The sequence below is a fragment of the Gymnoscopelus braueri genome (assembly GCF_963280865.1).
Source record: "Gymnoscopelus braueri genome assembly, chromosome: 21".
NCBI classification, from domain to species: domain Eukaryota; kingdom Metazoa; phylum Chordata; class Actinopteri; order Myctophiformes; family Myctophidae; genus Gymnoscopelus; species Gymnoscopelus braueri.
In genome coordinates this window covers 4,942,652-4,954,039 of record NC_137623.1, presented here as the reverse complement: position 1 = coordinate 4,954,039, position 11,388 = coordinate 4,942,652, and the positions used below count along the sequence as shown (strand labels likewise).

At 43.0% G+C, this 11,388-nt stretch overlaps 1 protein-coding gene across 1 annotated transcript in view; it reads right to left on the bottom strand.

Annotated features, from left to right (window-relative positions):
- Positions 1 to 772: 772 nt before the first annotated feature.
- LOC308077419 (F-box/LRR-repeat protein 7-like) overlaps positions 773 to 11,388 on the bottom strand; it is a gene marked incomplete at its 3' end in the record, with an annotated part of 66,350 nt that continues 55,734 nt past the window's right edge. Inside the window, exons 3-5 of the mRNA XM_080418102.1 lie at positions 7,833 to 8,107; positions 6,406 to 6,772; positions 773 to 1,509 (exon numbers count right to left, since the gene is read on the bottom strand). Coding sequence (XP_080274228.1) covers positions 773 to 1,509; positions 6,406 to 6,772; positions 7,833 to 8,107 — 1,379 coding nt within the window. The remainder of the gene's footprint in view (positions 1,510 to 6,405; positions 6,773 to 7,832; positions 8,108 to 11,388) is intronic.

Genomic DNA, 11,388 nt, shown 5'->3' with positions numbered 1-11,388 from the left:
CGGGTTTAAAAAAAAAGAATAAGAACGCAGCAAAAATCCTCAGTGTTAATTGAACAATTAATCACACTCATATAGTTCAATTAACACCGAGGACTTTACCGAGCAATTTTAAATGCCAATATTGCACACCAGTTTCCACTCAGTCCTGGCATCTTAACCCCGTATGGTTCACTCTGTCAACCACCATGATGATAGCAGGAACGTAAAAGAAAACCATTTGTCATGAACCCCCCCCCCCCCCAGTGGTGGAAAGTAACTAAGTACATTTACTGCACTACAGTACTGCACTTATGTATACTTATTAGGCATTTGTACTTTACTTGAGTATTTCCAATTTCCAATACTTTTACTTCTACTCCACTACATCTCAGAGGCAAATATTGTACTTTTACTCCACTACAATTATTTTAAAGATTTAGCTACCAGTTACTTTTCAGATATAAATTATGATATTATGAAACATACATTAACCACTTTAGCCCTATAATATACCTATAGGCTATTTGAAAATAGCAGATCTACAAGCTCACAACGCGTCGCATCGCGACGCGTTGTGCGCTTGTAGATCGGCTATTTTCAAACATTTTTGTACTTTTACTTTTGGTACTTTAAGTACATTTTGATGCGCATAATGTTGTACTTTTAATCTAGTAAATTTGGAATTCTGGACTTTTACTTGTAACAGGGTATATATATATTGCAGTATTGATACTTTTACTTAAGTAAAGAATTTTACTCTTTCCACCACTGCCCCCCCCCGCCCCCTCCCTCCTCAGTAGAAGGCGGGGTTCGTGTGCTCGATGACGCAGCGCCGGCAGTGGCGCCGCACGAACCGCAGCGCCTCCGGCGACACCTCGCAGTCCTGCACGTTGAGCAGCTGCAGCTCGCAGCAGTTGGCGGCCAGCGCGCGCAGCCCCCTCCCCGACACGCTCTCGCACGCCCGCAGGCTGACGCGCCGCAGGCCCTGGCAGTAGAGCGCCAGCTGCTCCAGGCCGGAGTCCGACACCAGCGGGCACTTGCCCACGTCCAGCGACTTGAGCCTGGGGCAGCTGCGCGCCAGGTGGCCCAGGCCGTGGTCCGTCAGGCCCTCGCAGCCGCGCGCGTTCAGGTAGCGCAGCCGCGGGCAGTAGCGCGCCACGTAGCGCACGCCCACGTCGGTGATGCGCGTGCAGTGCGCCACGCTCAGGTAGCGCAGGCAGCCCTCCAGGCGGGCCACCTCGCGCAGGCCGAAGTCGCCCACCAGGCGGCAGTCGCTGAGGCTGAGCTCGCGCACCGACGGGCAGTGGTGGGCCAGGTGGCGCAGCGCCTCGTCGGTGAGCCGCGTGCAGCGGCGCAGGTAGAGGTGGGTGAGGCGCGGGCAGTGGGAGGCGATGGCGCGCAGGCCCTCGTCCTCCAGGGAGAAGCAGTCGGTCATGTCCAGGTAGTGGATGGAGATCTGCTGGCCGTGGAGCGGGGACAGCTGGAGGGACGCCTCCTGGGTCAGGCTGATGCAGGTCACCTTGGAACAGCCTGGATGGAAGAGAAGAGAAGAAGACATGAGAGCAGCGCTTGGTTCAGCCGCTTTCACGATTTTTCAAAAATATAAAAAAATATTTTTGAATAGCCGATGCAAAAATCTAAAATGACAGATGCTTTCCTGGTTTTAATGGGTTAAAAAGTGGTTTTCAAACTTTTTCGTGTCAAGGACCCCCAGATTGATATGTACTTGGCCGTGGACCCCCTATCTGAAAATGTGTTGTACCAGGGACCCCCCCCTCCCCAGAAGAGAAGATTTACTGCGTGAGGTGGGTTGGCTGCATGGCGCAAATGAGACAAATGAGAGTCACATGAGAAACGACAAACTCACTAGGCACCAACTGTATTTAAAAAAAATGTCCAAGCATTTTCGATATTTTTTTAAAATACGTAAAACAAATAGTGTTAATAATGTTCGCCACACGGCATGAAGTGATGTGAGCTTGTATATCTGCTATTTTTTTAACAGCCAACGTATAAATGAATGAAGTGGTTAAAATGACTGTGATGCTGTATCAACACATTTTACTGGGGACCCCCTGGAACCTCCCCAAGGACCCCTGGGGGTCCCCGGACCCCACTTTGAGAACCAATGCCCTATTCTATACTTTGTCGTATGATGCTGTTGTGCGGCGAAAATAGACGATCTAGAAGCTCACAATTCCTTGCACTGTGATGCGCTGTGAGCTTATAGATCGGCGGGGGTTTTGTTTCTCACTATTTCTTTTGTTATTTGAAGATTTGGGGAAATGTTTGCCAATAATAATGACATGCCACAGAATAGAGATGCCAGTTTGAACGTGGTTTAAGTTAGCTCGGTTTATTTGTATAATAAAACAACCCAGAAACAAAGTGACAGTGGTGGAAAAAGTACTACAATGTTTTACTTAAGTAGAAGTATCAATACTGCAATATAGAAATACTCCGGTTACAAGTAAAAGTCCGGAATTCAAAATGTACTTGAGTAAAAGGGGGCTGAAGTGGTTAATGTATGTTTTGTAATAATAATCAAAATCTTCAAAGTAACTAGTAACTAAAGTTTTCAAATAATTGTAGTGGAGTAAAAGTACAATATTTGCCTCTGAGATGAAGATGTATTGGAAATTGGAAATACTTAAGTAAAGTACAAATACCTCAAAAGTGTACTTGAGTACAGTACTTAAGTAAATGTACTTAGTTACTTTACACCACTGCAAGTGAATAGAGTGGGGCCAAAAAAAAGATGGCTTATGAAATTGTGTTATGCCTGACGAAGGTCTTGGATTTATATAGAGACTGCTCTGCCACCAAAATGTGGAGTGCCCTGACACCCTCCATTAAAGGACATGTAACACTGGTTTCTTTCAAAATTGGCCTGAAAAAACATCTATCAGGAGACCACAAGGGGAAGTCAATGTAATTTTGCCATCTCTTTTGTACACAGTGTACAAACATTATGTCCCCAGCATAGAGTGTTTTGGTCTCGTTTGGCTCAGCATCAGCGTTGCCAGTTTTTGCGAGAGATATAAGCAACCAGGTCTATGTAAACAATCCCTAAAGAAGCGACGAGGCCACATGAGCACTTCTATAGATCTAAAAGCTGACAACGCGTTGACGTGTTGTAGATCAGGGGGTCCATGACATGGACAATATTTGAGAACCACTGGTTTAAATAATAATAATAATTGGAAGTAAGCTCAGATATGCAGCTACACAGCTACATAAAGCGACTTTACAGAAAAACAAGACCAATAGTCTGGTCTCCAGGCTATCAGTGCTCAGCATTGAATGCTAAGTCAGAACGTGCCTCTTGGGGGCGCCAGAGGTAAAAACCTGCTCCACTTGGCCCCATGCCTGCCCTGAGCTGAAGTGAACTGGATGGAGGCACGAAAACCTTCAGTGAGCAAACAGCTGGTAGACAACCAAAAGGGGGTCAGTTTTCAGGGGGAGAAAAAAAAAACAGAACTTGTCAGCGGATATCCTTCTTTCCAGTTAAAGAAATATAGCTACTTCATTTCATTATTTTGTGTCTTTAAAGTAAAAAAGCCACAAAGTGTTTGAGGCTATTTTTACAACAAAAGACTCACTTCCTCTCTCTCTCTCTCGCTAATGGTTGGAGGGCTTTGCTCGGACACCAAAGTCCAGTCCAAAAAGTCAGTGATTCTTGTGTGTGTGTGTGTGTGTGTGTGTGTGTGTGTGTGTGTGTGTGTGTGTGTGTGTGTGTGTGTGTGTGTGTGTGTGTGTGTGTGTGTGTGTGTGTGTGTGTGTGTCACTTCCTTAATGAAAGCAACAGACCGGTCTTCTTACTTGTGTCGAGTCAAAGTCCTGCTTTCTGCTAAAGAAAGCCTTTCTTCTCCCACATGGGAGCTTAAAGCTGGCAGAGCGCCCCCCCCCCCCTTAGCTCCTCTAATGTTTTTACCAGCTTCAAGAGAAAACGACCCGAGAAGGATGGAGGAAGAAGAGGAATAACTAAACTCTTTGAGGTTAAGATTGCAGATGTGATGTGATGTAAGGTATAGCAGCCAGCCACCTCTCACGATCAACCATGAATCGGCGATCGCGTGAAGGGATTATAATCTCATTGGTCGTGCTTAGCAGTGGTGGAAAAAGTACCCACATTCTTTACTATATACTTTAAAAGTATCAATACTGCAATATCGAAATACTCTGTTGAAGTAAAAGTCGGGAATTCAATGAGTAAAAGTACAAAAGTATATTGGCATCAAAATGTACCAAAAGTAAAAGTACACATTGTGCAGAATGTCCCATTTCACAAGTTAAAAAAAAACTTTTGAAAATAGCAGATCTACAAGTTCACAATGCGTCGCGATGCGACACATTGTGAGCTTGTAGATCTGCTATTTTCAAATGGCCGAAAAACTGTAAATAGGTGACAGGCATGGTTTAGTTAACCACTTAAACCCCAGGATCCATCATTCTGAGGGAAAACCTTCGTGGAAAATAGCCGATCGACAAGCTCACAGCGCGTTGCGACGGCGAAAGCTTTGTCCACAATAACAGAAAACAGACAAGACCCTAGAACAGAGCCTTGAGGGACTCCGGTCAACTATGGGGTTTAAAGTTGTTAATTCTCTTCAGTTAAAGGTTTAGTTTACTGGTGTGGTTAGGGTATAAGCATCATGGAGGGAGGGTGTCTGGTGGGTGGAACTGCCATAATTTGATTTGATTTGATTCATTAGACGTCACGGTTTAAAAGGAAAACACATGTCACCATGCTGACGTCAAGGATAAAAACACAATAATAAAGTCAGTGAGTCCATTGTGGTCCTTTGGTCTGAGACAGACACAACATTACAACATAAAACAGGCGATGCGACAATAAATACATAAAACACTCTAGAACTATAACGCTATAAACACTGATTACGGCATAAATAAAATATCTGATAATAATAAATAGACGTGTCCATGCTATCCTGCAAGGTTTTTCTAAAAGCCATGCTTTGACCCTTCGTTTGAAAAGAAGAACATATGAATCAAAATAACATTTCTGATTGACTTTAAAGCTCCTTACACACCGGGGGCGTTTTTTTCATGCGAATAATACGTTTAAAAAAAAAACATTATAAAGTCAATGCAAGCTTCCATGGAGCGAAAAAGCGAAGCGAAAAAGCGTCTTTTAATTATTCGGAACGAGTCCGAATTTTGCGTATATTCGCATAATCGCCGGTGTGTAATGACCTTAAGGCTTTGTAATCCAAAATTGCACAGGGCAGATATGACAAATAACTTTAGAAATTACTGACATATTTAATAATTTTATACTTAAAATAAAAAATAGCGGAAACAGCTGATTTACAAGCTTACAATGTTGTATAAGCTTAGATCTGCTATTTCTCCTTTTTTTAAATTTCAACGATTATGACTATTATGCAAAGTAATTGCGATTATATCAAATAATTGTGGGGGGAAAAAAGCAGAAATAGCAGATCTACAAGCTTCCAACGCGTTGATTATGCAAAATAATTGCGTTTATCTCAAATAATTGCGATTAGACGATCATGTAAGAATTGGGACAGGCCTATTTCCCATATCCAGTTTTGAACTGGTTTCTACGGTGGCCTTCTAGTGCCAACATTCCAACATTACTACCTAAGAGTAGGGCTGTGAATCGTCTGCTATCTCACGATTCGATTCCGATTCTTGGGGTCAGATTTTTTCCTATTTTTTCAAAATTCTCTATTCAAAAAAGCTTCTTCCCGATTTCGATTCAAAACGATTCTCAATTAACACATTGAATGCCAATCGCGTAGATCTACGCAAACCTATTTAAAGCCGCAGCGTGCCAATCGCGTAGATCTACGCGAACCGCCGATTCGCGTAGAAATTTCCCCAGGTGCACTTTCGGAATTTTTTGATCCATTTCCGGTTCCGGTTTGAAGACCGGAAACAGAATTATTCGGGTTCCGTTTTTTTCGATCGTATCCGCTTCCTGTCTAAAACTCGATTTTCTCGGTTGTTGTTTTTCTCCTCGCTGATCACTGTTTAGCGTTCACCGCTGTATCTTCAAGATGGCGGATCGGATTTGGAAAAGGTCTTCGCTGGCGGTTTCACACAGATCCCCTGTGTGTTTAGAACCAGATGAACGCGCACTTTTAACTTATTTAGCGAGGTCTGTGGCGACATGAAAAAAACAAAAAAACAACAATAAAACGCTGGCACTGGTGAGTACATTATGATATTAACCTCTGGCATGGAATGTAACTATTCTCAATTTTTTTCCGACTCAAATAAGTTTTTTTCCCCGACATTATACAAAAATACTAAAAAATATATATTTATAAATTGATTTTTGAAAAATGTGAAAAAAAACAAAAAAACATTCTGAATCGTCCAACATGAGAATCTCGATTCATATTCGAATCGATTTTTTCCCCCACACACCCCTACCTGAGAGGTTGAGGTGCTCCAGACTGGGGCACCGAGACACCACCTCGAACACGGCCTCGTTGGAGACGTTGTAGCAGCCCGCCACCTCCAGGCGGCGCAGCTCGGGGCAGCACTGGGCCACCACGTGCAGGCCGCGGTCCGTCAGACGCTTGCACCCGTTGGCGATCACCGTCTCCAGGGTGAGGCACACGTTGGGCGTGTCCTGACACAGCCGGTGGGTCAGCACCCGGATGGCGCGGTCGGCGTGCAGGAGCTCGCCCGTCAGCCGCACGGCGGCCCAGAGCCGCGGGTCCCACGCCAGGTTGTACCAGCGGCGGCACACCCGGGCGCAGCGGCACAGCTGATTGGTCGGGAGGTGGGAGAAGACCTGCGGGGGGGAGTGGCGTGTAAAGTAACTTAAGTACATTTACTCAAGTACTGTAATTATAAGTACACTTTTAGGTATTTTTTTTTTACTTTACTGGAGTATTTCCCATTTTCAATATTTGTACTTCTACTCCACTATCATCTCAGAGGCAAATATTATACTTTTACTCCACTACAATTATTTGAAAACTTTAGTTACTAGTTACTTTGTAGATTTAGATTATTATCGCAAAACACACATTAACCACTTCAGCCCAATATACATTTCGGCCATTTGAAAATATCCGATCTACAAGCTCACAATGCGTCGCATCGCTACGCATTGTGAGCTTGTAGATCTGCTATTTTCAAATGTATTTTGATGAATTTTATACATTTGAAAACCTGTGAAACGGGACATTGATTCTTCGTAACGAGTACTTTTACTTTTGATACTTTAAGTACATTTTGATACCAATACTCTTGTGCTTTTACTCGAGTAAATTTTTTTATTCCAAACGTTTACTTGTAACCAAGTATATTTCTACCATTGCAGTATTGGTACTTTTACTTAAAGGTAGGATAAGTGTTGTATAAATATTTTTGTTTTTGTTAAAAGGTTGAAGTACTATATTGTGATAGTAATCACTGCTACAGAGCGTTTGTTCGGTCACAGGGGTCTCTCCAGCTCTTTAGTAAACACAATATAGTACATTTTCAGATAGGTGACACATTTTAAGCCAATCAGGAGAGAGCACTGAAAATGCATTTTCTGTTTAATAGTGCTTGCCAACGTGTCGTCACCACGGGGGGCGTGGCATAGTAGCTGCAGACATACTGGTGGGGGTCAATGTTAAGTCAACCTGTTTATACCCCACAAAGATGTCATAGCTTGTAGATCTGCTATTTTTGAAAAACCTTGATAAAGTGTGCATATCTTTGAATATTTGTATTTTCTTTTTGATGATGATAATGATTACTATCAGAATATAGAGCTATTTAAAACTTATTTTAACCAAAGTAAATCACGTACCCTACCTTTAATTAAAAATATTTCAGTATATTCTTCTTCCACCACTGACCTGCAGCAGGGCGTGGTCGGGGAGGAGGTCGACGGGGGCCGTGTGCTGGTGCTGGTGGCTCTTGGACGTGCGGGAGCGGCCGGTGCCCCCCGGTGGCTGGGAGTGCACCACCACCACGGCGGCCACCGTGTCGGCGGGCGCCGAGGACGAGGAGGAGGAGTGGGTCTCGTGGCCATTGCTGGACAGAGACACCGGCGAGGACAGAGAGGAGGACTTGGAGGGGAGGATGAGGCCCGGGCTGGGGGTGCTCAGGGTGCGGGGGCCAGAGTCCACGCCTGTGGGGGAAGAGGGAGGGGTAGAAAGAGAGAGAGAGTTCATTCATAAGAATATGGAATATGGAAAAGCATATTAACTCTTTGACTGCCAGAGTATTTTCATAAAGTACTCCCCCAGTGTCAGCAATTTTCGTGTTTTTTTATTTTTATATTTTGAATTTTTCTCATGAAAATAATTTAAGGACACATAATTTAAAGACCCAGCACAAATCCGCCACTAGAGAGCAGCACATGACAGCTTGATCAAGTCGTTGGGTCTCTCTCACCCTTCTTGATAGATTAGACAAGGAAAAACATGAAAACGGATGTGACGTCGCCCCAGATTGTTTTGATCGGCGAAAATTACGATGTGATACACGACGGCGATGACTGATCGTCACCCAGACCATAGATTATAGAAGAGAACCGTTCCGTTTGTCCGTTATACCGTGTGAAAACCCGTTTATTTACCTATTTTGGACGAAAATGACTGGGGAAAAAAATCAAAAACCGGAAACGGAATCCAGGCCATGAAACCGGATGCAGATGTCCGTGAAGTAAGTGGAACTCGAGAATAACATTGAATATTAAGCAGCATAGCGCAATCAGAGATTAAACAATGAACGCGCGTCAAGCGCGTCGAACGCGTCGACGGCCAACTGGACAAAGTAGCACTTGACGCGTTATCGCGTCGTCCGCAGTCAAAGAGTTAATTAATTTCCCGCCATGGACGCATAAAGTCGTTCTATTATCAATATTTATTAATTTTGAAAATTCCACAAGGGGCGCCCTAACACGGCTTTGGGATGATCCATCGTCACTCAGAGAAGAAGTAGTCGGGCGGGATCTCACATAGATACAGAAACCTAGATACCTCATTGGCCTCTGCAGTTCGTTGGAGCGAGACCTGTTTGGTATCGTGGCCGCCATATTTCCGGGGGGCACGGGCACTGGCCAATCACAGCGTGTCTTTTCCAGGACAGGACTTGTCAGAATCTAGTAGTCCCGCCCCCACCTGCCTCTGATTGGCCTACTGAACGCCCCCTTCTGTGACGCACGCGAAAATTTCCAGCTGCCCCCCCGGAAGCGGAAGGGCGTCCGCCATACAGACGCTTCAGAGCCAGAGGAGGCGTCTACCTTTAGTATACGTCTATGGGATCTCATTCCAAAAAAACGTAGGAGGCCATCCACCCTGACGATGGGATTTTTAGAAAAACACTCTTATCTGCTATCAACTAAAAGCAAGAGTGAAGATAGGTCTTGAGCTGTGCTTTAAAGCTATCCACAGAGGCTGCCTGTCTTAGGTGTATTGGGAGTTTATTGCATATACCATACCATGCTAATAGCAAGATTATTTGTCATAGTTAAGGCCCTTGCATACAGAGTCCGGTGCAATTTTTCATTGGTCAATATTTTTTTTTATGTATCACGAAAAAAAACACAGAAATAGAACTGATCAAAAACAATTAAATAAACCTTCCTGCTATCATGGTTAACCCCGTGATGAGTAACCTATGAGGTTAAGATGCCAGGAATGGGTGGAAACATGGTTTGCAATATTGGCTTACATTGCACAGTGAACCGGTCGGATGGCACAGTATATGCTTTGGAAAATGGTTCATGTCTCACGTCTACCATGAGTCACAGTCTAATGGCTGGACATGCCAGACCATTAACCCATTAAAGCCGGGAACGCATCTGTGTCATTTTTTAGACTTCTTTGGGCTATTCAAAAATAGCAGATCTACAAGCTCATAGCGCGGCACCGAGTGCCGCGCTATGAGCTTGTAGATCTGCTATTTATATAAAAATCTTGAAACATTTAGCAAATCTTCGAATATGTATATTTTTTTATAGCGAACATTTTTAACTCAAATCTTTGCTTCTGAGGGGGTCCCTGGAACAACATGTTTTGAGATGGGGGTCCGTGGCCAAATACATATCATTTTGGGGGTCCTTGACATGAAAAAAGTTTGGCAACCACTGATATTATAGCAACATGTATTTAAAAAAAAAAAAATTAGGATTTATAAGATATTTGTATAGAATCCCCCAGAAGCAAAGATTTGAGTTACAAATATTTGCCTTAAAAAATTTATATTCAAAGATTTGCACACATTTTCACGATTAAAAAAAAAATCAGATCTACAAGCTCATAGTGCAGCACTCGGTGCTGCGCTATGAGCTTGTAGATCTGCTATTTTTGAATAGCCAAAGAAATCTAAAAATGACACACAGATTCTTCCCCGGTCTAAATGGGTTATAAAACCCCTCCTCTACGAGAGGAGAGGAACCACTGAATGTGGTACCTATCATCTATCAACTACTTCCATTCAGCCTTCCATCTCAGACAGATGCTGCTCCCTCAACCCACCCATCTTTCATCAGAGGAATTAAGCAGTGGTGGAAAAAGTACTCAAATGTTTTACTTAAGTAAAAGTATCAATACTGCGATATAGAAATACTCTTGTTACAAGTAAAAGTCTGGAGTAAAAGCACTCGTTGTGCAGAACGTCCCATTTCAAGTTTTCAAATGTATAACATTTTCAAATGTACAACATCTTTTGAAAATAGCAGATCTACAAGCTCACAATGCGTCGCATTGTGAGCTTGTTGTAGATCGGCTATTTTCAAATGGCCAAAATCTATACAGGGCTTAAGTGGGTAATACTATATTTTGTTTAAAAAAAAAATCCAAATCTACAAAGTAACTAGTAACTTTACGTTTTCAAATAATTGTAGTGGAGTAAAATACTGTTGTGGAGTATAAGTAAAAAATATTGAAAATTGGAAATACTCAAAAAAAAGTACAAAGCATACCTCAAAATTGTACTTAAGTACAGTGCTTAAGTAAATATACTTAAGTTACTTTCCACCATTGGGAAGAGGTGACACTTTTTTCCATAGATCTAATTATCATCCAGCTTTTGGGGATCATGAGTTTATCTCGCACATGCTTTGGAGATCCGGCACAACAAGGGGCCTCCTCCTCCTCCTCCTCCTCCTCCTCCTCCTCCTCATCAGAGGAGGTGTCTGGGTTCAAAGCGAGGAGGTTCGAGGGAGGCGTTTGGTGCTGCTGCATGCAGCTGACCAGTGGTGTAAAGTAACTAAGTACATTAACTCAAGTACAGTACTTAAGTACAATTTTGAGGTACTTTTACTTGTATTTCCAATTGTGTGTACTTTTACTTCTACTCCACTACATCTCAAAGGCAAATATTGTACTTTTACTCCACTACAATTATTTGAAAACTTAGTTACTAGTTACTTTGCAGATATAAATTATTATATTATAAAACATA